Source organism: Sinocyclocheilus grahami, unplaced genomic scaffold (assembly GCF_001515645.1).
Source record: "Sinocyclocheilus grahami isolate Dianchi unplaced genomic scaffold, SAMN03320097.WGS_v1.1 scaffold294.1, whole genome shotgun sequence".
Classification (NCBI taxonomy): Eukaryota; Metazoa; Chordata; class Actinopteri; order Cypriniformes; family Cyprinidae; genus Sinocyclocheilus; species Sinocyclocheilus grahami.
In genome coordinates this window covers 1,581,129-1,607,799 of record NW_015505473.1, presented here as the reverse complement: position 1 = coordinate 1,607,799, position 26,671 = coordinate 1,581,129, and the positions used below count along the sequence as shown (strand labels likewise).

The 26,671-nt window shown below is 36.2% G+C and overlaps 1 protein-coding gene across 1 annotated transcript in view; it reads right to left on the bottom strand.

The window, feature by feature from the left end:
• The window catches only part of LOC107600895 (potassium/sodium hyperpolarization-activated cyclic nucleotide-gated channel 1), a gene marked incomplete at its 5' end in the record, with an annotated part of 125,840 nt that overhangs the window by 98,059 nt on the left and 1,110 nt on the right, over positions 1–26,671 (bottom strand). Inside the window, one exon of the mRNA XM_016292872.1 lies at positions 15,974–16,397. Within this exon, the coding sequence (XP_016148358.1) occupies positions 15,974–16,397 (424 nt within the window). The remainder of the gene's footprint in view (positions 1–15,973; positions 16,398–26,671) is intronic.

Here is a 26,671-nt window from a genome sequence, read left to right as displayed (position 1 = left end):
TAAGAATCATTTCCCCTTGAGCTTCCTTTTCTAACGCTACCATCTATGTTATCATCACCAACCCATTATCATCACGATCACAATGAAAGTGTGATCGATTCAGCTTCAGCACTTGAGGTATGAAAAAACGCTATTGTATAAAACCTCCTTCACTCATTGTGACATCTTCAGGATTTGAGTGGATTTTCACTGACGATTGTGTAATTCTTCACATGTATGGAAGGAACTAGTGCTGTTTTCTTGCAGAAGCTCATTTTGTTTTGGCCCGATTCCAACTAATCGCGCTACTAGGGTGACGATCCGTTTAATTCTAAAAGGATTACTCCAATTTTAGTTCAGTTATAGAACAACTTGCGTTAGCCTGACAACATGCTTCATGAATTTTAGCACATCAGCATGGTTAGCCCATTAATATTAGTTGTATAAATGTATAAATGACCACCTTTTTTTAAAGATTGCTTTCAGCTACAGTACATATCGGTAATTGGAAGTTCCCCATGGGAGCATAATACAGATGGGCAAAAAATCGGTGACAAATGTAACTAATTTCTTCGCATCAAAAGACACGTCTCAGTACATTAACTCCACAACCCACTAGGCAACAAGACATTAGTGCACCAATACATTATAATGAATCAACCCTGATGCCATTATGTCACTCCTCAAGATTCGGAGACCCAATCAAATTTGCATCAGCGCATGTGTTGCCAGATCAAGACTGCTGATCATGTAACCCCTTAATATTAGTGCGTACAAGCAATTTTGGGGGGGGAATTAAAATGTACCTACTACCAGATATATAGCTATAAATAGACAACAATAAGGGATGGAGTTCTGATGTAGTGGAGATCTGATTTAATTTAATAAGTATAGGAGAAATTGTCAACATGGCTAAAAGTGCTATTTTGGCGTTGTTGCTTTTATTATGTATTTAGACAGGAAGCGAAGTGGGACAGAGAGAGGGGGACGGGATCGGGAAAGGGCCGTGACGCCCGAAACGCAACAACGCAATATTTGGTGCGGTGCCCACGAGACTGCTGATGCAGACAAAAATAAATCAGTATTGATTATTTTTACTTCTTAATGCACACAGGTGGTGTTTTTCTGCATAATTTATCATTACATATTATTTAAAGGCATAAAAATCGTTTATTTTCATCTTTCAATCCTTATGAAATTACTTTCCTTTTCAGGTGACATCATCAAGGCTGCATAAGTTTCAACCAGTCAGTGTTGTCTGTGTTTCAGGAGGGGAGGAGTCTCCTGTGAATGACTACAAACTCTGGTAGGAAATGCCCATTTTTTATGATCCAACCAATTTCTGAATAATTCCTCTGTTTTATTGATTGGTTGGTTGGTTGATTGACTGACTGACTGGTTGGTTGGATGGATGGATGATTGATTTTATTGGTTGGTTGGTTGGTGGATTGATTGGTTGGTTGATTGAGTGGTTGCTTTGATTGATTGATTGATTGATTGATTGAAAGCATTACTTATTAATGATGAAAACAGTTGTGCTGCTTAATATTTTTTGTGGAAACTGTCATACTTTTTTTCAGGAATATTATATTGATCATTGAAATCTTTTGTAACATTTCTTTACTGTCGCTTTTGAACAATTAAATGAGTCATTGCTGAATAAAGGTATTCGTATCTTTATTAATAAAATTCAGTTCCCCTCAAAAACTGAGGCGCATAAGTTTAGATCAATGAGGCCTACAATTAATCAGTATCAAAAAGAAATACAAAGCCTGTCCTAAGTGAAAGAAAGCAAGTTGACAAAAAGATTAAATGCAATATATGGGAATAACATAACATAGCAATATACAAGAGATTTCTAAACTGGTAATTTTTGCCCAGGAACACCACAAGTGTAAAAATATCGAGAAAAAATAAACACCAAAAGTACAAACATTTTGGAAGTCGTTATATCCTTTGCTCAAAATGGTTAAAAAGACCAGTCCCTCTAGTAGTCATAAATAACATTGCACTGAAGCCAAAGTGATGTGAAGAAGGAAGTTTGTTGAGTGGAGGGAACAGGAGTGGGAGGATGGAGTGAAGTCCATTCATCCCCATCTCTCTCTCATTGATTGATTGATTGAAAGCATTACTTATTAATGATGAAAACAGTTGTGCTGCTTAATATTTTTTGTGGAAACTGTCATACTTTTTTTCAGGAATATTATATATCAAGTTTTTTCATTGTGCATTCCAATTAATCTCAATCAAACTGCATTTGGGTTATTTTGATTAGGTAAAAAATAAATAAAATATTTTATAAATATAAATAATATTAAAATAAATACTAGCTAACTAACACAATAAAAAACATGATTTAAAAAAAAAATGTATCTGTTTTTGCAAATAAACTCTTCATATATATATATATATATATATATATATATATATAATATAGGTCAAAAGAACAGCATTTATTTGAAATGTGAAAATTTGAAAATCTTATTGAACTTTTGAACGGTAATGTACATCACATTATAGAAGTAAAATAGGTTGCAAATATTCCTTCAGGTTGACTAAGCCATGATCTTTACTTGTACAAACTCAGCATTCAATGACGGTGCCAAAATGTCAAAAATTGTCTTGGAGGAGTAATTTCTAGGTTGTGTCCTCGTTTCACACGGTTCCCTGGTGTGCAAGTTTGTGGCAGCAGAACTTGCATGCATGTTCACCCACCGGTCCACATATACAGCAGCAGCTAGAAAATAAAACAGATTAGGCTAATCTGTGGAATTATCAATCGTAAATAGTCCATGTTCCTCCTTCATTATCCAGAATGGTCTTGCAGATGGAACGTCAACATGCGTTAAAGCTGCTCGGTGTAAATCAACAGCTTGCTGACAGAGTCACAGCTTAAAAGAATCTCAATGTCAGCGCTGAATAACGCTTTATTTTTCATTTTAATTAATCTGATTAAGTAATATTAATCTGCCTTAATGAAGACAAAATTTATCCCATTGGGACTGTAAATCCAAGTCTGCATTAGTCACACTGTGTCCTACACTCGTCATAAACAATGCAGTCACCTGAACTTTTGCTGCTGCAGTTTCAGCTTTAGCAAACAGGGGGCAGCGTTTGGAAAAATGGGCTTTTGGGTGATTCAGCATTTCCGTACCATATGTTTCTTACCAAGTGGGTAAGTGCTTTAAGGTAGTGAAGTATAACTAAAGACCTAAAGCCCCAGCGGCCTGTTCTTTCGAAGGAAAGAACCCCAGTTGGTGCTCTTTAAATGTCACGGAAAACAGACAAATCTCATGTTGTGTTAAAAAGCTGTGGGGTGAGAAATAGTAGAGTTTCCAAAAACGGAAGCGTCCAAGTCCATCCCCAATGGCACACTGAACGGCGCAGTGCGGGATGAAGCAGGGGATATTCTCTAATAATTGTATCTAGAATAGGAGCATCTTCACGGAAATAAAAACCTCAGGTGAAAATAATCCAGCAACCTTCTTGCCAAGGAGATAATGAATTATTGAATCAGATCCCACATCTGCCACTTATGGGGATTTAACCAATGCCATAGAAAAAAAAGACTGCTGTGGTTGTTATTTCTTTGTTTTTATCAATATCATTAGTGGTGTATCAAAGCATGCAGTTTGTAGGGGAGAGGTGTACTATTACTTTAAGCGATCATACAAAACTAGATTTTGCATAAACACTTTTTATGCTTCAAAAAAACCTGAAAAAAGTATCACAGGTTCCATAAAATATTAAGAAGCACAACTGTTTCCAACATGGATAATAAATCAGCAAATTACAATGATTTCTCAAAGGTCATGTGACACTGAAGACTTGATTAAAACTGGAGACTGATGAAAATTCAGCTTTGCCACCACTGGAATAAATTATATTTTAAAGTATATTCAAATAAAAAAAAATATTATTTTAAATTGTAATAATATTTCACAATATTACTGTTTTTACTGTATTTTTGATTAAATAAATGTAGCCTTGATGAGCAAAAAATACTTTTGTGTGTGTGTGTGTGTTTTTTATTTTATTTTTTATTTGATGAAATTAAGTTTTTATATTAGTCTCATTTGGAGCAGTAAGAAACTTTTGCACAAGAAATTCTGACTTCTGAAAATCTAGTTTTGCAGTACTGTTAATAATCAATAAGCATTTTTTTCTGTTTATTCATGTACTTACTAAATTAATTATAAGAAAATGTTTTGCTTTTAAGTAAGGGTGTAACGATCCACGTATTCGTATTGAACCGTTCGGTACGATGCTTTCGGTTCGGTACGCATTACAAACCGAACGATTCGTTGGACTAATCCTATTACATTCGGAAAATAAAAGAGCTTAAAGTAATAATAATAAAATAAAATAATATTGTCAAAAACATTAATTATTGGCAATATTAAGAGGATTTGGCATTTCCAATTAATGTAGGCCTGTTACATTCTTAGGCCTATTATTATTATGAATACTTTTATTATTAAATTAAGATTACAATTAATTTCCCCCGCAATAATAACCACATAACTGACGCGCTGCGAGGATAACAGAAGATTGGGCTATTTACTCCTCGATTAAATTGTTTTTAAAAAGGTCTTTTAAAACAGGTCCATAATACAATGAATTATAGGCCTAAAATTTAAATATTAACACTGCAGTCATCAATAAAAATCAATAAAATAAAATGCTTTTATTTCAAGTACCGACTTTCAAAAACAACCTGTTTAACACGAAATACGTTTCTTCTCATTTTTTTTCCACTATGTATGGGCCACAAGAGAAATATTAAGGGAATAAATTAAAACAGGTAAGCTATATATACCGTTATCAGCATATGTTGAAGTAGATTCAGCTCTCGTCATCTCTAAGAGAATATGCGGCATCAGATGCCGAAAGCTCTGTCATTCTGTTTTTACTTTCACTTTCTGCATAGTGAATTGACCAAGATTAAGACATTCACTGGCATAAATCTTGTGCAAAGTTTGCACGTTGTTTGTGTGATATCCATTGGCTCGTCTTCATAGTTTAAAGCAGAAATATTTCCAACATTAAGACATAACCAATTAGCCCCCCCCCACCCAAACACTGAAATGGTATTTTCTTGTAAAACGTACTCCAGCAATCTTTCTTAAAACTTTTATACATTTTTCAAAATTGTAAATAAAACAGTATTTCCAGTCATTACAGATGTGCATCAAAATTGAATGCACATCAGGTTCACTGCATATGTAACACTCAATGAACAGATGCTACTGTACATCTAAGCTGTCCATTAACATCTACACTGATCCGCAGTGTGTAAGACCATGATGCATAAGCATCTGTGTAATTGCAGTGTGTCAGGCTCTATTAGATATACATACGCACACAAACATACACAAAACGCAGGACAGGCAGGCAAAGAGACCGAAAGAGACAGAGCGTGAGACGCCGAACACTGAGGGTGAAACCATGTTTGCGAAAAAATGCTTTAATCTGCCAGTTGCTCTAAACTCACTGGAGAATGAAGCAGCAGTGTAATAATTTGCTTTGGGTAAGAGATTGATTCAGCATCGCTTTCCGTTTATGGTTTTTCCCAGCATCCCCTGTTCTCCTTTGGGGGCGATGGGAGGCTGGTGCCCATGGGGCAACGAGCGACGAAACGACTAGTCCTTGTTTACCCTCCTGCTCTTCCGTACGGTGCAGCGCGGGCCAGTTTTGGGCAAAGATTAATTGTTAATTGAGAGGAAGAGAGGAGAAATTGCATTAGCATGCCTGGACAAAGGAAGCCTCTTGAGAAATCGAATTAAGCAAAGACACACGAGTTTAAAGAACAAAGAAAAAAGTGAATGGGACAAAAAACAACCTGGCCCTTGGAATTGATCTTCTCAAAGTATGACTACAGATCTGCACATGCAATGGAGGTTAGCAGAATATGAAAAGAAAATATTTACAAGCAAAGAGGTTTTAGAGTCCAAATGACTGCTAAAATGTATTAACAAGATAATCTGTGTATGTATATGTAATATTATTTTTATAAATAAATATATAAGTAATATAATAATATATATAATACAATATAATTATGTTTATATATATTTTTTATATTATTGAGAACCATGTGTGATTGTGATTTTGGATAGGACGGTAATTCTATTAAATAAACAAGTGAGTATGAAAATTGTGAAGAATCACTGCCACATTTTACCACATTTAAAAATATATATATATATATCAACAGGTCAGTATCATCAAAACTGTGAAGAAATGTCTCTCAAAATCATAAAAAACTATTTCCAAAATGCATTTTTAAGTTATTTTACAAAATGCAATTTAAAATGTTTATAATACACACACACACACACACACACACACACACACACAATTATTTCAAGACAGTTACTTCATTCCTTTTTTTTTCCTTTTTTTAATGGAAGAGAGAATAATACATTACTCTGAAGGGAATATATTGTAAAAATGAACTAAATCGTTATGTAAATATTTTCAAACACATGAAATCTTGATTCAAAGTTTTCTGATAAAATTTTCTGATTCTCTCTTATTGCAGCTTAATAATCTTCGATTTAAAGATCAAAGATGATCTGTACATTTCCTTCCGGGATTCACTAGATTCAGTGGATACTGACGTCAAGAGGTCTGTACAACATGAATAAATATAACGTCTTATAATACTCAAAATCCAATCATACCTTACCTAATACCAAGTTACTATAATATATACTAATTTTGAGAATGAATCTCATCTACAGGCATTGATTAGATTCTCAGGCCTGCATTGGACTTCCAAACCATTCAAACAGACTTCCTGCTAAAGAGACCTGCCGTGTCCAAACAGCCAGTCACATACACTCGCCGCATGATGAGAGCTTTTAGCCTGCTGAGGAAGACAGACAGCTTACACACACACACACACAGAGTGATGAGGATATTCAGTGGCTCAAGAGGCTTGTGTAAGCGAGCATGTACAGAAACAATACTTTAGCCAATTAGGAGTGGCACTTTAACCTGCGATTTGCATATCTGAAATCTCACCTCCACTCAATGGTGCCATTTTTAGACTTACTTTCTCGAGGCTTTGTGAATGTTCACTACAGGTCAAAAGTAAAAACATAAAATAAAAAAATACAGTAGAAACAATAATATTGTGAAATGTATTATTAGACATTAAAATAAATATATTAACTAATATATTTATTAACTATATTAATTTATTCCTGTAATAGCAATGCTGAATTTAATCATTTTAAAAGACTTAATAAATGTTTTATTATTATTATTATTATTTAATAAAAAACCTTCATACATGACCATTCAAAATTTTGTTTTTTTAATGTATTTTTTTGTGACATTTACACTATTACATTTATTACATATTACAGATTTATATTTCAAACAAATGCTGCTACTTTGGACTTTCTATTAATCAAATGAATCCTCAAAAATGTTAGGCAGCACACACACAAAAATAGGTTTTCATCAGTCATTATAAGAACAATTATTAATGTTTGAACACCAATAATAATTGATCAAATCAGCATATTAGAATGATTTCTGAAGAATCATGTTACATTGAAGACTGGAGTAATGATGCTGAAAATTCAGCTTCTACATCACAGGAATAAATTACATTTTAAAACATATTAAAACAGAAAACCGTTATTTTAAACTGTAATAATATTTCACAATCTTACTGTTTTTACTGTATTTTTGAGCAAATAAATGTCGCTTTGGTGAGCATAAGAGACATAAAAGTTGATATGAAAATATGAAAGCAGTTTTCTAGGCTGTTTTATTTGCCCTCATGTTAGCACACAAATAAATAAGTAAATACGTTTCCTCCAAATCTGAGGAAATAACTGCGCATAAATCACTGGATTCTTGCTGTCAAGATAACCAGCTCAAGCTGACTCAGCCGAGTTCTGCTTTCAGGGAGCGGATGCTGATAGAAGCCGTCCTGCTCTCGCATCTTAAAGGTGTGACTGAACTGTTTGTGCTACGGTTTCTATTACTTGGCACAGATGCAAGATCTCGCAGAGGAGGCAAACAGGCAATATCCTCACCTGCCGTCACCTAGCACTAACTCCGTCACCTAGCACTGCCTCCTGACACCTGTGCGCCATGCAGGGGTGGGACGTTTGTGGAGAAGGGATGAGTCACCAGAAACAGACACAGGTGCTTTGAAAAACACACAGGTGAACGACAAAACAGTCAGACTGAAACCAACCAAAGTGATGTAGTCGCTTCTCAGGAGCAACATTTACTCTGGGATTTGGTGACCTTTTGTTGTAGAAAGGACAGTATTGACCCGTCGATTGTGACATTTGAATGCACTGTGTATTTCTGATGTGCTGAGCACCTAGACAATCGCCAAACAAACATGCTTTAAAATGAATCAAGTTACAATTAAAGGAATATTCAGTACGTACATTTGTATAAAGAGACTAAATATTTTCTGGGATCTTCAAGGGCTTCTCAGTTTATATAAACAAACAATAGTCATTTCTACAGTTATGCACTTTTAATTTAATAATAATAGGTTGCATTACAAATTAAAATTTTATTATTTTATTTATTTTTATTTCTAACAAATTTTTCAATCAAATATTTATTTATTTAGATCATGTATTATTTTAATTTCTTATTATTAATTCATATTAATTATTATTTATTATATTATTAAATAATATTATTAAAAAATATTAATTATTATATAATTCTTATTAATTGTTATTTAATTATTTTTATTGTTAGTATTTATTTTACTTAGAATTAAATGATTAATTATTGTTTATAATTAATAACTTATATTATTTGTTAATATTTTAATTTATTTGCCGTAATTCTTTTAATCAAATAATAATTGCATTATTTATTAAGTTATTAATGTATTATTTTAATGCTTTAATTATTTAATATTTTAATGTAATATTTTAAAAATGAATTAAATAAACTTTTAAAATATATCTGTTTATTTGTTCATATAAATAGCTATTAATTCATGTATTTATTTATTGTTAATTGATTAATTAATTGATTGAACTACACATTTAAACAATTTAAATATGTCTATTTGAAAATAGCATTATTTATTTATTTGCATTTTTATTTTAAAGGGGTCATATGCTGCGATTTCAAGTTCCCCTTCAGGAACTCGAGCTGCGTCGAGTCGCTTTGGGAACGCCCTTGCGTGACCGCGTTCTGAAGCACGTGTCAAGCTCGCGATTATGGTAAGGGGCGTTACATTTCCGACAGTGCTTGCGGTGTTCGGCCAATCAAAGTGCACTGGGTCAGCTGGCCAATCAGAGCAGACTGCGCTTGTCGGAAGGAGGGACTTTGTAGAAAACGAAGCGTTTGAGAGAGGCGGGGCATAGAGGACCTACAGTAATGTACAGTATTTTAAAAATAATGTGTTTTGAACATTAAAGCATGTCAACATATTCTGTTACACCAAATACACAAAATAATGATCTTTAAAAAAAGCATCATATGACCCCTTTAAATGAATAAACTGATAATTGATTCCTTAATTTCAGATTTTTTTCTTTCTTCAAGGGCACAGTCCATTTCGAAACCTGCACAAGGACCCTAAGGATCCTCACTGTCCTAAAAAAAAACCTGCAGGTGAAATTGGGCCTTGTCGGATGACTCGTCTCCAGACCAGTTTACTAACACTGTCGTCATTAAGTACCTCTCTGCCCCCCTACGGTGCTCCTTCTTCCCTAAGTGAGCTCAGTACGTGGGTCTGACTTGCCCCTTTTAGATCAATTTACCAGCTCACTGATGAATCATTCTGCTTAAATTCCTCCCAGGTTGAGACATGCTTAAAGAGACAGCATCATCTGACTGTTGTTCATGATCTTCTGTGACCTGCTTGGTTCGGATGCATGATGTGGTTAAAATGCAACCCCCATTTAAAGAAATTAAGGTTTGATCATTTCAGCTATTTCTGGCCTATTCTGCACTTTTTATTTTGAAGTCCTCTCACAATGGTATTTAAGATATCTGACACCAAAACGGTTGTCATTTTTCTTTACACATTCAATTTTCACCCTCTTTCCACAGGCTGTTTTTTTCTACTGTATCTTTGAGACTTCTATATGTTAATAGCTCTGTTATGCTTGGCAAACCTCTGTATACTGGCATACTTAACACTGTCGTTTATCAGGACAGACCAAGCATGTAAATACTGAATATGCATTGATATGCAAATATTGCAAGGCGAATGTTAATGTGCATATGGATGTGATATCATAACTTAGTTTGGGGAGGGAGATTTGTGTTGAAATCTGAATATGGATGAAGTATGGATGTTAATAATTGCGTATTAACAATATTCCTTCTAGTTTTTGTTTCTGCTGCCAATAGTTAAGACATTTTTATATGAATTTGGATTGCTTAAATTAAATTAAAGTATAAGATTATAACAGGTGTACATTGGTGCTTCTACTAAATACTGAGCAAAGGGTCTGAATACTTAGGACCATGTGATATTTCAGTTTTTCTTTTTTAATAAATCTGCAAAAATGTCAACAATTCTGTGTTTTTCTGTCAATATGGGGTGCTGTGTGTACATTAATGAGGGAAAAAAATTAACTTAAATGATTTTAGCAAATGGCTGCAATATAACAAAGAGTGAAAAATTTAAGGGGGTCTGAATACTTTCCGTACCCACTATATGTGGTTTAGATGGTGAAGTTACCTGTGCTGGGCAATGAGAGGGAACAGCTGTGTTTTGTTGTGGGTTCTACACACATACACACACCATCAGGCCTCCAGAGCAGACAAAACGCTGGTGTGAGAGCAAATGGACAGATGTGACCCTCATTGACTTGGGGATTCGAGCGCTCACTTGTTCCCCCACCCTCGTCTGTTTATTTTTCCAAAATCAAACTGAATGTCCAATCCCTCCTGTTTTTTCTCCCTTACCTCTTTTCTTTCCATTCTTTCCTTTTAATATACTGTACCACCCATGCATGCTTGTTCCTCTCTGTCCCAATCCAAATAGCATAAGATAAGCTTTTAAGAGCATTTCAGAGACAGAATATAAAGCAAGAATGATGATCCCCTTGAAGAGAAAAGAGGAGCTTCTATAACATGTCATTTTGTCTCAGTGGTTGCATTACCCGTGTCAGCTGATAGCCTTTGAGGAGATTCCTAATGGTTGTGAATTAGTTTCAGCCACTACTTCTTGTTTATGTAACTGTTGTATTAAAACAATGCCATTATAATACACTACCATTCAACAGTTTGAGGTCAGTAATATTAAGAAATTAAAGCTTGTATTTAGCAAGGACACAATAAAGTGATTTTAAATCACAGTAAAGACATTTGAAAATGTTACAACAGATTTATACTTTAAATAAATGCTGTTCTTTTAATCTTTGTTTCTTTAAAGAATGTATTTACTAAAATATTAAGTAGCACAACTGTTTTTAACAGTGATAATAATAAGAAAAGTGTCTTGAGCAGCAGATCAGAATATTAGAATGATTTCTGAAGGATCATGTGACACTGAAGACTGGAGTAATGATGCTGAAAATTTCGCTTTGCATCACAGGAATAAATTACATTTTAAAGTATATTCATATAGAAAACTGTTATTTTGAATTGTAATAATATTTCACTATTTTACTGATCAAATGATCAAATAAATGCAGCCTTGGTGAGCATAAGAGACAACATTTAAAAAAATCTTACTAACTCCAAACCTTTAAACTGTAATGTTTTTACAAAAATAAGAATTTAAAAGATCTGATGTGACATATTGGTCTATCTATCACTATTATAAATCAAAACAGAAAGATCCTTGTGAACACAGTTCTGCAGTGCTGAATAATTATAGCAAGGAATGCAAGAAATTCTGGTCAATAGACCTAATTCATGAAACACGAGCAGAATGAATTGTACGTGAAACCATTGTTATGTAAATGGCCACATTCAGTTCAATGCAAACATTAATAGATTTACAAACCATTTACACAAAAATAATATAGAAAACCTTCTTTGTAGCATATTGTGTGCACTATTCCACCTCCCCTCCCCCTCGATTTAGGTGTCTCATCAGGAGAAACAGAGAGAGAACGAGGGGTTAAGTGAAAACAAAAAGAAGCAATTCTAGATAATGCAAAGAAGAAGGAGTAGGTAAGGAAATTAGTCCGAGATATGGAGAAAGGAAAGAGATATGCATGTGCATACAGCATATGTATAAGAAACAAATGCGAGATTGCATGTGCATGAGCAACCCAATATAACCACATTTTCTGTAAACCCTTCGAGCTCTACCGAACATAACGTCTGCTCTGCGTCGACCTCTTGATTCACACTCCAGGTTTAATTAAAGCCCATTTAGACTCTGCACCATATCACACTGCGGCATCGTGATCCACGCGCTAACTCACGCCACAGCTGTGTTTGAGCGGATCAGGGTACCGTGACTTCATTCAACATGGCGGTTAATCCACAGAGGCGTACACACTGCGGTATATAGCACACAGACCTGCTCACGGCAGGATTTGGACAGAGATAGCGAACCCTGGAATCACAGCATGTGCCAGGAGCACAACCCGAGGTCGGGAATAAACACAAACACAGTGTGGAAATATGCAGTAATGCATTTATCATGCAATATGTATAGATATAAATATGCAAGTAGCACCTTGTTTTTTTTATATATATTGCTTTGCAATAAAGAATCAGCATGGCAATGAGAGGTCAGAAAGGAAGACAGGGAGAGATAGGGCTGACAGTGAGTTCCCAGAATGCATCAGTGCAGCATGAGAGAGGGTAAATGGTGTGTATAATGCGGATGCTTCCGGGGATACCGTAAATAAGTGCTTAGTAAAGCTTCTGGCCCGTTTTAGCCTGTGGTTCTGGATTACTACTTTAAAATGTACATTTTACTGCATTATTTGGTCATTGTTAGGTCATATTTAGGGTTAAAGGTTCAAACACAAACTTAACCCTACATTTTTCATGTTTCTCGCCCCAAAACATTAGCATTTAGATGTGAATGACACCTCATGGCTTTTTGAGAAGAGATGTGCTATTAATATTCTAAGCCATCTGACTTATCATTTTGCATGGTAGATATTAAAAAAGACATAAAAATACAACCTGGGCTACTAAGAAAAACATGCCTCTACCTACATTTAAAAACAAAAGAAAATGGACCTATACATGGAATTGGCAGAATTTTACAACTGAAATGAATACTAGTGGCTTTAAAACATCATCAACATTTATTCCTTTTACTGCATTATTTGGTCATAATTAGGTCATTTTTAGGGTTAAAGGTTCAAACACACACTTAACCCTAAGCTTTTGCATGTTTCTCGCCCCAAACCATTAGCATTTAGACATGCCTCTATCTACATTTAGATTAATTTATTTTTAAATGGAGGTAGAGGCATGTTTTTAAGTAGCCTAGGTTGTATTATGATTAGAATTACAGTGAGATTTTTGATTAATAAAGACATGTTTTGCACGGTTCCTTGCACAATACTATGTTGACACCTCAAAACTGTTACCATGGTGCATGATTTGTAAACGAACACATTTTGACAGTGGCGTCACATCACTAGCTCCATATGTAAGGCTTTTGTGGTAAACTTGCTTGTTAGTTCACCTAGTATTACAGTGTTAGTAAAGCTCCCGAGTCCTGTGAAGCAAGTCGCGACACTTTCTTCTTTCAGACGAATCCACTCGGAGTTATATTAAAAATGGTCTTTGATCTTTCAAGCTGTTCCATGGCACTCAGCGGGTGTTACATGCATCAGTCCAAAAGAAGTTAAATAAAAAGCGCCCATCCATAAAACAAAAAAAAAGTGCCTCACACGGCTCCAGGGGTGAACAAAGGCCTTCTGTAGTGAATCGATGCATTTTTGTAAGAAAAATATCCATATTCAAAACGTAATAATCACTTTAATGTAGCTTGTGCCAACAGTTGTACATGGAAGCAGTTCCGAGCGGATGAGGTATGAGGTCAGCGCTGCGCATGCGCTGGTGAGTCTCGTGAAAACCAATGTTTGTTAACAGGAGCAAAGGAAGCAAAGTTTCCTCTTGGCTTATATCGAAATCCTCCGACATTCTTCTTTACAAATCCTCATTTTGTACTTCTAATAAGTGACCTTTGTTTTGTTTTGATCGCTCCCCTTCGCTTCCGCGTGCATCACTTCTGAGCGGTGCATGCGCAAAGCCGACCTCATACGTCATCCACCCGGAACTGCTTCCGTGTACAACAGTGAGCGCAAGCTACATTAAAGTGGTTATTACGTTTTGAATATGGATATTTTTCTTACAAAAATGCATTGATTCGCTACAGGAGGCCTTTGTTCACCCCCGGAGCCGTGTAAGACACTTTTTTTATGGATGGGCACTTTTTATTTAACTTCTTTTGGACTGATGCATGCAACACCCGCTGAGTGCCATGAAACAGCTCGAAAGATCAAAGACAATTTTTAATATACCTCCGATTGGATTCATCTAAAAGAAGAAAGTCATATACACCTAGGATGACTTGAGGGTGAGTAATTTATGGGCTAATTTTCATTTTTGGGTGAACTAACCCTTTAACCTTTTAGCGTCTCTCACTGGATATTTCATTTCCAAACTACCACTGTATGTGCAGGCAATGTAATAAAATGTTGCCAGATTCAAGTTAATATATTTCGGAAAAAAATGAATGCTTTTAGTCCCACTGGACAATGTGGACATTGCGCTTTGAAAGTGTTGAAAAAACATGCAAGAATCAACGTATAATAATTTTGCAGAAATGTCGCCAATGTCATGTTTTTACAATGTGACTGCGTAGGAAATCACCTAGATTTACATTGACTTCAGTGGGCTATTTTAAATCGGACTATTAAGTAACCACCCAAATCATGCTAGAAACCACATAGCAACAGTTTGGAAATCACACACAACACCTTAGCATCATGATGGTGAATTCTGGGCTGCGTTTTTAGCACTAGGTGTTTTTGGCAATGTCTTTGTTTTCTCTCTGCACAAGCGTAAAGAAAAATGTTAATGGAGTCCCTGTCTTAACTAATCCAATGGTAGATTGCAGCAGAAAACAATAGTAATGAATCAGCCGTGATTACTGTCAGTTTGTTTTACTCTTCCTGAGAGGTACATCTGTATTTCAATTAGGTAAGATCAGAAAGCGTCGACTCTGCTCTCTACCGGTCCAGACTTGGGTGTCTGCCAGCTGAAGAGGAAGACGAACTGGCTTTAAGAGTTTAATAACCTGCAGGGCACCAAAACAAAGAGCGATCTCGAATTACTTCTCCAGCTTTCAAACCTCCTCGGCACCACTGATGTTGCATTTTTACCTTGGATAGATCAGCGAACCATATCTTTTTTTTATCAAGCACGGCGAGAAAAGGTTGTCTGAGTTGGGTTAACTTTGCTAGGGATAATAGCAGGTGAGAAGCAGAAACATGCAGGGCTTTTCTGATTAAAGTGACCTTAAAGTGCAACAATGCTCTTGTGAAACCAGCCAGTTGGGGAGGGCTTGCAAACCATATGCGTCATGTGAAGATTAATGCTTTGTATTTTAGCTTAGGGTGTCTCAGACAGAGGTGGGAGTGAAGTGCTCTAGCATGAATGCCGAGGCATTTAATAGTTTTGCTCAACTGCTCTCGCAGCGTTGAAGAGGTCAGTTCCTCTTCCAGCTCTCGCTCCCCAATGCGGCTCTTGAGGTGTCGCCGAGGGCTAAGTGGCAGATATGCTTATCTTAACCCCCAAATAAGTATCTCCACCTCTAAAGAGTGTGCGTCAGAGGTCTCGGAGGGGGGTGCGTGCTGCAGAACAACACCTGAGATCAAAGAACCTTGGGTTGATTGCGTCAAACACATGCACACACACCTAAACGCGCACAACGTCAACTAACATCTCTTCTTGTTCATATTGGAAGCTAGCAAATCCAAGACATGTTACTAAAGGCCATCTGCGTCATAGCTCGTTCACTCACACACTCATACACACGCTGTCCCCTCACCTCCTCCCACTGGTGGATGTATCTGATGAGGCGTGAAAGCCTGAGAAGACGGAGCAAGCTGAGGATTTTGGTGAAGCGTACGATACGCAGCGCTCGGGCCGTCTTGTAGACCTCCGAATCGAAGCCTTTCTCCACTATTAGAAAGATATAATCCACCGGGATGGAGGACAGGAAGTCTACCACGAACCAACTCTTCAGGTAGTTCATCTTAATGACCTTTGGGTCCAGGATGATCTCTGAGCTCTCCTCGTTCACAATTCCCGTTCGGAAGTTCATGACCAGGTCCACCAGGAAGATGGTGTCCGAGGCCACGTTGAAGATGAGCCAGCTGGTGGTGGTTTGCTCGGAAAAGAAGGTAATTCCCACAGGAATGATAATTAGATTCCCCATCATCATGATGAGCATTATCAAGTCCCAGTAGAACCTGCAGGGGAGACAGAAAGTGACGTGTTAAAGTGGGACCACTTGAAGGCAAAACCGTTTTTCTCCCAGCAAAATTACAAATGAAAAACCAGCATGAATTTCCTGGTTTGGATACAACAGCATCCCATTCTGAAGTTCAGCATCCACAACACAACATTTGGTCTTTTGAGTGTATTTCTGATCAAACTTATATGGCTTAACCATTTCGATTACCTTATCTATGAAAGATTTACCTATAAATTGACTTTACAACCACTTCAAAAGCACCTTCACATTCCTTCCTATCCTGACTCTATTCCCGATAGCAGGAAAATGCTATCCCTGTTCAGCATGAAGATGATGTAGCAGGACTGGCAAGATTAAATTCCTGCTCTTTTCTGCTGGAATGCCCTCATTACGACGGCCCTCAGATATTTGTGATGTTTCTCTGGGTCCTGTCTAACAGACTTCCTTTAGTGATCAGTACAGCTCGCGCCTGCAGTCTGCACATGATGCACTACAGCTCATTTTCCTGTCGCTTTTGATATCACCGCCAACACTTCCTGCTGGATTGCCGCCCTGTGACAGCGCAGCATGGCTCGCGCTTTGCTCTCTGGATGAGGAGGCAAAGAGCCACAGGACCGAAAAGGCAAGAGGGCGTTTGTAACATGAGAAGGTTTCCCTCTCTTATGTGAGAGTTGTATGTTTACAAGCATCTGTGTGCGACATTCTGCTTTGCTTTGCTTGTACAATACGCAGAAAGCTAATTAAAGGTACAGGCTGTAATTGCTGAGGCAGCAGCACTTGAACCCTCGGGAATTAGCTTGTGTTTGGAAAACATGTGAATGGAGCCACCATAGGGGTGAATGGAATCGCGGCAGCCGTTTGAAGGTGTTTGTTGATGCAGTACCACTAGCGGCCTGCTTGTCCCAGCAATTACACAGTGTGCACTTTATTAATGTGTATTGCTTACAATCTAGCAAGCTAATAGAAGTATTAACTATCCTTTGTGTTCCAAAAGTCCTCAAACAGCTCATTGGATAGTGGATAAAACACAAATTATGTCAGTTGCTAAACCTCATAAATAAACATTTCTATTTCAAATCAATGCCTTTGAACTATCCATTGAGCAAAGAATCTGAAAAATAAATAATCACCGTTTCCACAAAAATATTAAGTAGCACTATTTTGAATATTGATTATGATAAGAAATGTTTCTCGAGCAACAAATCAGGACATTAGAATGATTTCTGAAGGATCATGTGACACTGACAACTGTAGTAATGATGCGAAAAATTCAGCTTTGCATCACATGAATAAATTGCATTTTAAATTAAATTAAAATAGAAAATGGTTCTATAACAATATTACTGTTTTTACTGTTTTTTGGTCAAATAAATGCAGCTTCCAAAAACATTTGAAAAGTCTTATCGACCCCAAACTGTTGAACGGTAGTGTATAGACATCTAAATTATAAAAATATCAGCATTATTAATTATGAGCATGTATCACTGGACCGCTAGAGCAACATTTTGTTTGTCAGCCTACAGTAAACCATTACACCACATATCATTGCTCAGCTGATGTTATATAATCATAATGTAAAATGTTAGTGACATTTTGAAAAGCTCACAAAATTATTATCAGCTGTAGTTTGTGATACTCTGCACTGCAGTCTCAGTATGTCCTTCATTCTCTCTCTTCACCAGAGCACTGAACTCGTGAGAGATTTTCAGTTGCTTGGCAGAAGATGCAGCACACAGCTCGTACAGCGAGAAGAATCGCATTATGATTTCAAACCTTCAGTGTTACGTAACAAGACACCCAGTGTTAAGCAGACATGCGAAGAATTGAAGGACAAAACGGCAGTATTTGGACTGACTGCTTATTTAATTAATTCCAAATCTGAGGGAAAAAAAGGAAAATGACTTTGTATGCTTAATCCTCAAGATATCACTGTTTGTTTGTTTTTATAGTTATTCATTTATTTTTAGTTATGTATATTATTTTTGAAATTTAATTGATCATCATCTTTGATGCTAATTTACTCTTACTGATAAAGCTGTCAAAATCATTTCTGACAGCAGGATCACCTGTGGGCTGTTTTGATATCCACTGGTCAAGAAGATGCTTCTGATAAATAACGAAACGTCAGTCCGTGTCTACCTTGGCAGACCGGACATGTCCCTGAAATGGCTACAAACTCTGCAACACATATAAAATGTTCAGTCATAAATTAATGTTTTGCTTCTCTACATCTGTTTAGCACAGGTTAAAGACTTGTTGTTAACGACTATTGTCGTTTCGCAAGTGCGAATCTAATGTTTGACAACAAGCCAAACCAAACACAAGTGAAGTAATTAGCGAACACTGCTACGTTGGTGGTATTACTCATGCCACCTAATGTGAAGAAATCTTCCTCGGCACAAAGTGAAAAATAGCCAGTTTTTATGTCTGCCGTGAGCAGACATGTGTCAGCTCTCTGAACGCTCTCAAACAATAGAAGAGATTTTTTTGCAACGCTGAAATGTTCAGAGGTCAGTGTACTGTATATACACACATGCACATGCTGTAATTGCATTAATGTAGCCTCTGTGTCTTGTAAAAACCAAAGCCAGACGTATTTTGACGGGCGCCGGACTGGCCTAGAGAACCACACAAAATGTCCTGGCCGCTGATAACGGCATACATCCATGAACTAAAATAGATGCTTTCAAGAATCCTATCTCATGCTAAAAACCCCTGGCTGGTGCCTCCGATGAGGCCGATGCACTTGGCTGTAATGGATCTGAGCGAATGAGAAAAGCTCTCGGCCTTGCTTTATAAATATCCACCGATCCTGTATCAAATAATTGTCTGTGCTTCGGACCAAACAGGCATCTTTGGTTAATAATATCCACCTTGGTTATTTTTATTTGGGAGCTCTAAAAAGTTGAAAGAATTCATTATTTGATATTGCTTCTGCTGTTGGTTGCAGTATAATCGAGTGTGGAGGTATATCGAGTACTCGTATTGAGAGAGGTTTGACAAGCCGTTTTGCTTTTGTAACTGTAGCCTTGACTACCGAATGACAGACAAGCTGTATTGTCAGAGGTGGGATGGTTGCCATGTGATGACCATCTGTCCTACTGGTGAATGCTAAAGACAAGCATAGAAGATGTGACCCCGGCACAATGGTTGTATGTGCTCGAATGCGCTTTTCTGTCTCTCTACAGCAGCTTCAACTTCATTTCAGTGTGGAATTGGGTTCTTTAAAGCAATAATGTACATAAAAATGAAAATGACCATTTCATATAATAAAAGTGAATCAGGCTGTCAAAATAAAAAGAATCATGAGTTTTGAAGTCCCTCGATAGCTGTGTGAGAAATGTAAACGTAAAGTTGTTTCTCACTGACTATGTTTACATGGACATCAGTAATCTAATTATTTACCTTATTCTAAATAAGACAATATTATGATTAAGGTGTTTACATGAGTTGATTTTAGAATATTCCTTTTACTGTATGTTCCCGTTTTACATGTTATAGTACATAGTTTGATTAATGGCACACGTCATTACGTCAGCACACGACGCCATCCGACGTCCCCTCTGGAGTTGCACGTGTAAACACATAGTTCGTCTTAGTTATGATGCCATATACAGTTTTGGGTGTTTCATTTTTAATTTACTGAAAGCTTCAAGTGCAGTTAGTTATTTGTCATGCTATACATGCAAACAGATGACGGTGTTGTTGAAGCCATTCTTTTATTTGCCGTCAAACGGTTGAACACTGCCGTGTGTCTATCCTGTCGCAAAATTCTACACGACGGTAATAATGTGATTAAGGGGTTTACATGTCTTTACTGCACTTCAGTAATGCGACTAAAATAGGAATACTCCACATGTCTTAATTCGACTAGTGTTTACTTCGATTATGACTTTAGCCGGATTAAGGTAATCAAAAATCTCTATTTACATGGTAGATTCTTAATCAGAGTATTGTCTTAATCGTATTAAAATCAGAGTATTGTTGTCCATGTAAACGTTCTGATTGATCATCTTCCGAAATGTGAGCTGTTAACTCAAAAACCGAATCAGTGAGTTGAATTTATGAACTGGATTGTGAACTAATCATTCAAACTGATTTTATGAACTTATGAATTTTATGAGTCACTGAAAAGATCCAACTCAAATGAATTTGGAACACTGCTACTCCGGTCATAATACTTATTATATATATACATATATATAGCAGCTTTGATGAGCTTAAAGGGACAGTTCAACTAAAAATTTAAAATCTGTTATCATTTACCCGCCTTAGAACCAAAAATTGGAATAAATAAAAAATTTTAACGTTTCAGAGGTTCTTAAAGAGATGGTTCACGCAAAAAAATGTCAATTCTGTTATCATTTCCTCAAGTTTTGCCAAACCTGTATGAGTTTCTTTCTTTTTGAACACAAAAGAAGATATTTTGAAGAATGTTGGTAATCAAACAGTTGCTGGTAGCCATTGACTTCCACAGTATTTTTCTCATATGATGGAAGTCAATGGCTGTCACCAACTGTTAATAAAAAATAAATAAAAGAAACTAAAGAAACTCATACAGGTTTGGAACAGCAGAATAAAAAATTTTGGGTGAACTATCCCTTTAAGAAACTTTACAAAATGTTAAACGTTTTTATTTATTCCAATTATTGGTTATATATTATATAAAAAATAAAAGATTATAAAATAATAATGTTTTATATATAAAAGATATATATAATAAGTTCTCTGTAGTCTTATTTTTTATGCAACATGATAGATTGATTGATTGATTTTTTTTTTTTTTTTTTTGGTGGACATAAAACTTGCTGTGGCCTGTTTGCAGAGCTCTCATTCATAAATTGGGTGTTCTTCAGCATTGTATCTGAGAAAAAAAAAACAGACTTAGGCTATTTAAAGAGTACCAAGGGGCATTCATTTGGAAAGGGTGAGACACGCACTCACAAAGACCTTCATTAGACTTTGGGACATGTCTTTGAAACAAGCCTCCAAAAAGCAACAGCAAAAAGCATCAATAATGCAAGACAAACTTGCATGCCCCTAAAAATAGAGGTTAATCTGGGTTTAGAAATCAGAGGCCGTTTGATAGGGAGAAGGAATCTGCTCACATACAAATCCTGCTTTTCCACAACGTGCGTGATTAATTTATAAGCCAGAGATTTGACCCGAGCTCATCCGTTACCTGATAAATCCTGCCACTAAAAAAGAAAAAGAAAAAACACACACAAAGTAACTCGAAACGGTGAAGAAATTCTGGAAAGGTGACGTCAGTCACGTCTGAAGACCTTCAATAGATTTTCCTTTCCCCGATGAAGAATTGTGACCACAGCAATAGGCTGGACAAACAGGGAAAGCAAGAGACAGATGACATGCAATATTGAGGCCTGATAAAAGAAACATACGACTGAGTCACGCGTGACAAAAGCCGATGACAAAAGACCTCAGGCCACATCAAGTCAAGCATGAGCCCTTTCTGAAAACAATGAATAATAAGTCTTACTAACCTCCTATTAATCTTTAAAGAACCACATTGAGATATTGAGTTTCCTAATGCATCAGAACCAAAACAGCACGTGAATGCTGTTGTCACTCATGTGGTGTCGCTGGTTCCAAGATTTTCGGTTCACAGCTGGGATGTTATTGGAAGAAAATGAGCAAATTTCACAAAATTAACTGGAAAAAGCTTAGAAACAAAAGAGCAGTTCCCTGTGTGGCTGAGAAAGAAAAGCCATTGTAAATGAGCAGATGATACCGAAGCCTGCCAAGTGTAGCCAGTATCACACGGTTCAGGCTTTCGGCCATTAGAAGCAATAATGACTGTCATCCTCCTATTCACTCTATTTTTCTTTCTGTCCACTGTCTCCCCCTTCATATCTTCTGTTTTCTCTTTCTCACCTGTTTTCTCCTTTTATGGTTCTCTCTTTGATGTAAAGCCTATTTGGCAAGTGCGATCAAAGTGCTGTCGATATCGTGTTTACCACCTGCAGAATTGAAGCATGGAGTAGCTAGCACCGAATTAATTTATTTAAAAAAAGACGATGCCTTTGGGCTGTTCATAAAGAGTGTTATTTTAGTAACAATACTGTATTCATTTTTGTTTCAATTATTACTGTTTTGCTTAATTTTTATTTATATTTTGTGTTTAATTTTAGTACTTAAACTTATTTGATTTGAGTTAGTTTCCAAGGCAACATTTCTAATTTTCATTTGTTTTTTAAGTTTGTTTTCATGTAAATTTTAGTTTGTTTTAGTCAAATTTTTACATGCTTTTGGGATTTTTATTAGTTTTTGTTTGCTTTATTTTTATTTACATTTAAGTAATTTTAGAAACTTTTTTTAAGACATTTCTAACTTTCATTTGTTTTTTTTTGTTTAAGTTTTAGTCGTATTGTTACATGCTTTGAGATTTTTATTTACAAACCCAATTCCAAAAAAGTTGGGACACTGTACAAATTGTGAGTAAAAATGGAATGGAATAATTTACAAATCTCATAAACTTATATTTTATTCCCAATAGAATATAGATAACATATCAAATGTTGAAAGTGAGACATTTTGAAATGTCATGCCAGATATTGGCTCATTTTTGATTTCATGAGAGCTACACATTCCAAAAAAGTTGGGACAGGTAGCAATAAGAGGCCGGAAAAGTTAAATGTACATATAAGGAACAGCTGGAGGACCAATTTGCAACTTATTATGTCAATTGGGTATAAAAAGAGCCTCTCAGCGTGGCAGTGTCTCTCAGAAGTCAAGATGGGCAGAGGATCACCAATTCCCCCAATGCTGCGGCGAAAAATAGTGGAGCAATATCAGAAAGGAGTTTCTCAGAGAAAAATTGCAAAGAGTTTGAAGTTATCATCATCTACAGTGCATAATATCATCCAAAGATTCAGAGAATCTGGAACAATCTCTGTGCGTAAGGGTCAAGGCCGGAAAACCATACTGGATGCCCGTGATCTTCGGGCCCTTAGACGGCACTGCATCACATACAGGAATGCTACTGTAATGGAAATCACAACATGGGCTCAGGAATACTTCCAGAAAACATTGTCGGTGAACACAATCCACCGTGCCATTCGCCGTTGCCGGCTAAAACTCTATAGGTCAAAAAAGAAGCCATATCTAAACATGATCCAGAAGCGCAGGCGTTTTCTCTGGGCCAAGGCTCATTTAAAATGGACTGTGGCAAAGTGGAAAACTGTTCTGTGGTCAGACGAATCAAAATTTGAAGTTCTTTTTGGAAAACTGGGACGCCATGTCATCCGGACTATAGAGGACAAGGACAACCCAAGTTGTTATCAGCGCTCCGTTCAGAAGCCTGCATCTCTGATGGTATGGGGTTGCATGAGTGCGTGTGGCATGGGCAGCTTACACATCTGGAAAGGCACCATCAATGCTGAAAGGTATATCCAAGTTCTAGAACAACATATGCTCCCATCCAGACGTCGTCTCTTTCAGGGAAGACCTTGCATTTTCCAACATGACAATGCCAGACCACATACTGCATCAATTACAACATCATGGCTGCGTAGAAGGAGGATCCGGGTACTGAAATGGCCAGCCTGCAGTCCAGATCTTTCACCCGTAGAAAACATTTGGCGCATCATAAAGAGGAAAATGCGACAAAGAAGACCTAAGACATTTGAGCAACTAGAAGCCTGTATTAGACAAGAATGGGACAACATTCCTATTCTTAAACTTGAGCAACTTGTCTCCTCAGTCCCCAGACGTTTGCAGACTGTTATAAAAAGAAGAGGGGATGCCACACAGTGGTAAACATGGCCTTGTCCCAACTTTTTTGAGATGTGTTGATGCCATGAAATTTAAAATCAACTTATTTTTCCCTTAAAATGATACATTTTCTCAGTTTAAACATTTGATATGTCATCTATGTTGTATTCTGAATAAAATATTGAAATTTGAAACTTCCACATCATTGCATTCTGTTTTTATTCACAATTTGTACAGTGTCCCAACTTTTTTGGAATCTGGTTTGTAGTTTATGATTTGTTTTGCTTATTTTTTTTCATAAAGTTGAAAGTACTTCAACTTTAACTTTTTATTTCAGTTTCCAAGGGGACATTTCTAATTTTTGTGAACATTTTTTAAATTGAAGTTTTCATGTAAGTTTTAGTTTTAGTCATTTTATGTACTTCATTGTTATTTGTTTTTAATTATTTATGTTTTGCTTTATTTACATTTTTTGTTTTCGTAATTATAATACTTCAACTTATTTTTTTTTTCGGTTAGTTGCCAAGGCACCATTTCTAATTTTCACTTAAAGTTTTTTCGTCTAATACTTAAATTTCAATTAACAAAAATAACTTTTAATAATACATTAATAACACTCCTCATGAATTATGGCCGTTTTTTTTAAATAACTTTTTTTTAAATACAGAAATGTCAACCATTTAAAAATGTATTTATACCTGAAGTCTGTAATTTTCTTTTTAAACAAGTTTCCAGAACACTCCCCCTGTCTGCCATTGGTCAGGCAAACAGATAGTGTCGCCCCCCCAAATCACTCCATTGGTTGAAATAGTGTTGCTGAGTTGAGATGCCCAATTATTTCAATGTTTTGAAAGTGCCACAGATACAATTTTTTTAAGACTTTTTTTTTAAAGGAAAATTTATAATTTTCCTCTGCATATTGCCATCTGTATTCTGGCATCAGAAAATGTACACACTTCAGCTTTGATTACTGGATTCTCAAAATGACCTCCTTAATAAGTTGTATATATCGTACAGTATGTGATTGTTAAGCAGTCACGTCCTTTGTACGTTATGGCAGAAAGGTCAATCATGTTACATCACAGGGTTCAAAGCGATGTTAATCTCGTTCAGTGTGTGTTGAACATCTAATCCCATCTCACCTTCTCTCATCCCTGCTCTGATGTTGGAGGGCTTTACACAAACTGTTCTGATCTGTTTCAGGGGTGGCGTAGCCTAGTGGTTAAAGACCTGAAAGGTTGTAGGATTTAATCCATGAACTATCCCCATTGTGCTCTTGAGCGAGAGGGATGTGTGGGGTGGTGTGGGGGATAATAAGTGCATTGAGAGTCGCATCGCATAAAAACATCTATATTAACAGTAGAAATGGACTTCCAGCAGACATAATGAGTCATTCATATGTTGCAGTATTGGCTGACCTCCGTAGCTACAAAAATAATGGATATGTTTGTGTTGTAAGTACATACTTCTAAGGTACACCAGCCTTTTACTTGAGAAATTAGCTTTTGGACTTGCTCAAGCACTTAATGTTAATTAATTATAGCTTGATTATTTGCACAAAGTAGCACAATGGAACCCAATTTCACTACTGAACAGATGTCGCCATTTTTGCCAAGTCTCCTCCTAACATGAGAAACTGGCAATTTATTAAGAAATATTAAGGTGTTTCTTTATTTATTTACATGGTGTTGACTTTGATTTAGTGTTTAATTTAAACATATTTAAAAAATATATATTATTTTAATAAAACGATTGGAATGTTTTTGAATGAGATAAACCAACTATGTCACTTCCTGAAGGATGATGTCATTGCTTTTGTTAGTTAAAGGGATTTTACAAGACTAACAAGAAAGTGGCATTGGGGACACAGGAAAAACTGATAGGCTGATTATGAACTTGAACAATATTTCCAAAAAACGTGATTTGTTTAATATATATATATTAGGATTAGGAATGACATGCTTTTGTAGTTAGGTAGTGACTTGGGACTGTAACATCTGAATTGTTTTGCTCTAACATGTTACACATGATATGCCAAAGCAAAATACATCCAGTACATGGGATAAATAAAACAGTGAGACAGGTGGGAGTCGAGCTAATGACCCTGTATGGGATAGAGTTCTCCACATTCATAGACAGTGTGGAGCTGTTTTCAGCACCATGGAGAGCGTTACGGGCTGAAACTAATGATCAGACTCACCATTCTTTCTGCCTTGCATCTGTCTATCTATCTATCTATCTATCTATCTATCTATCTATCTATCTATCTATCTGTGTCTGTCTGTCTATCTATCTATAATGTTTATCTATACAATTATGGTAAAAAAAAAAAACACAGCTGTGGTTGTCAGAACTTTACTGTAAAAACATGTTGTTTGATGTTTCAAGCATTTTGCTGACTGCATCATTTTAGTTCCTAACTGTATATGTCATGAAATTATAACCTATTTTAGCTATTAATATCTTTTGTTACTTTTCAGTAAAAAGAACACAGTAAATGTTAAATGTACAAAAAAATAACTCCAGTTGTCCAAT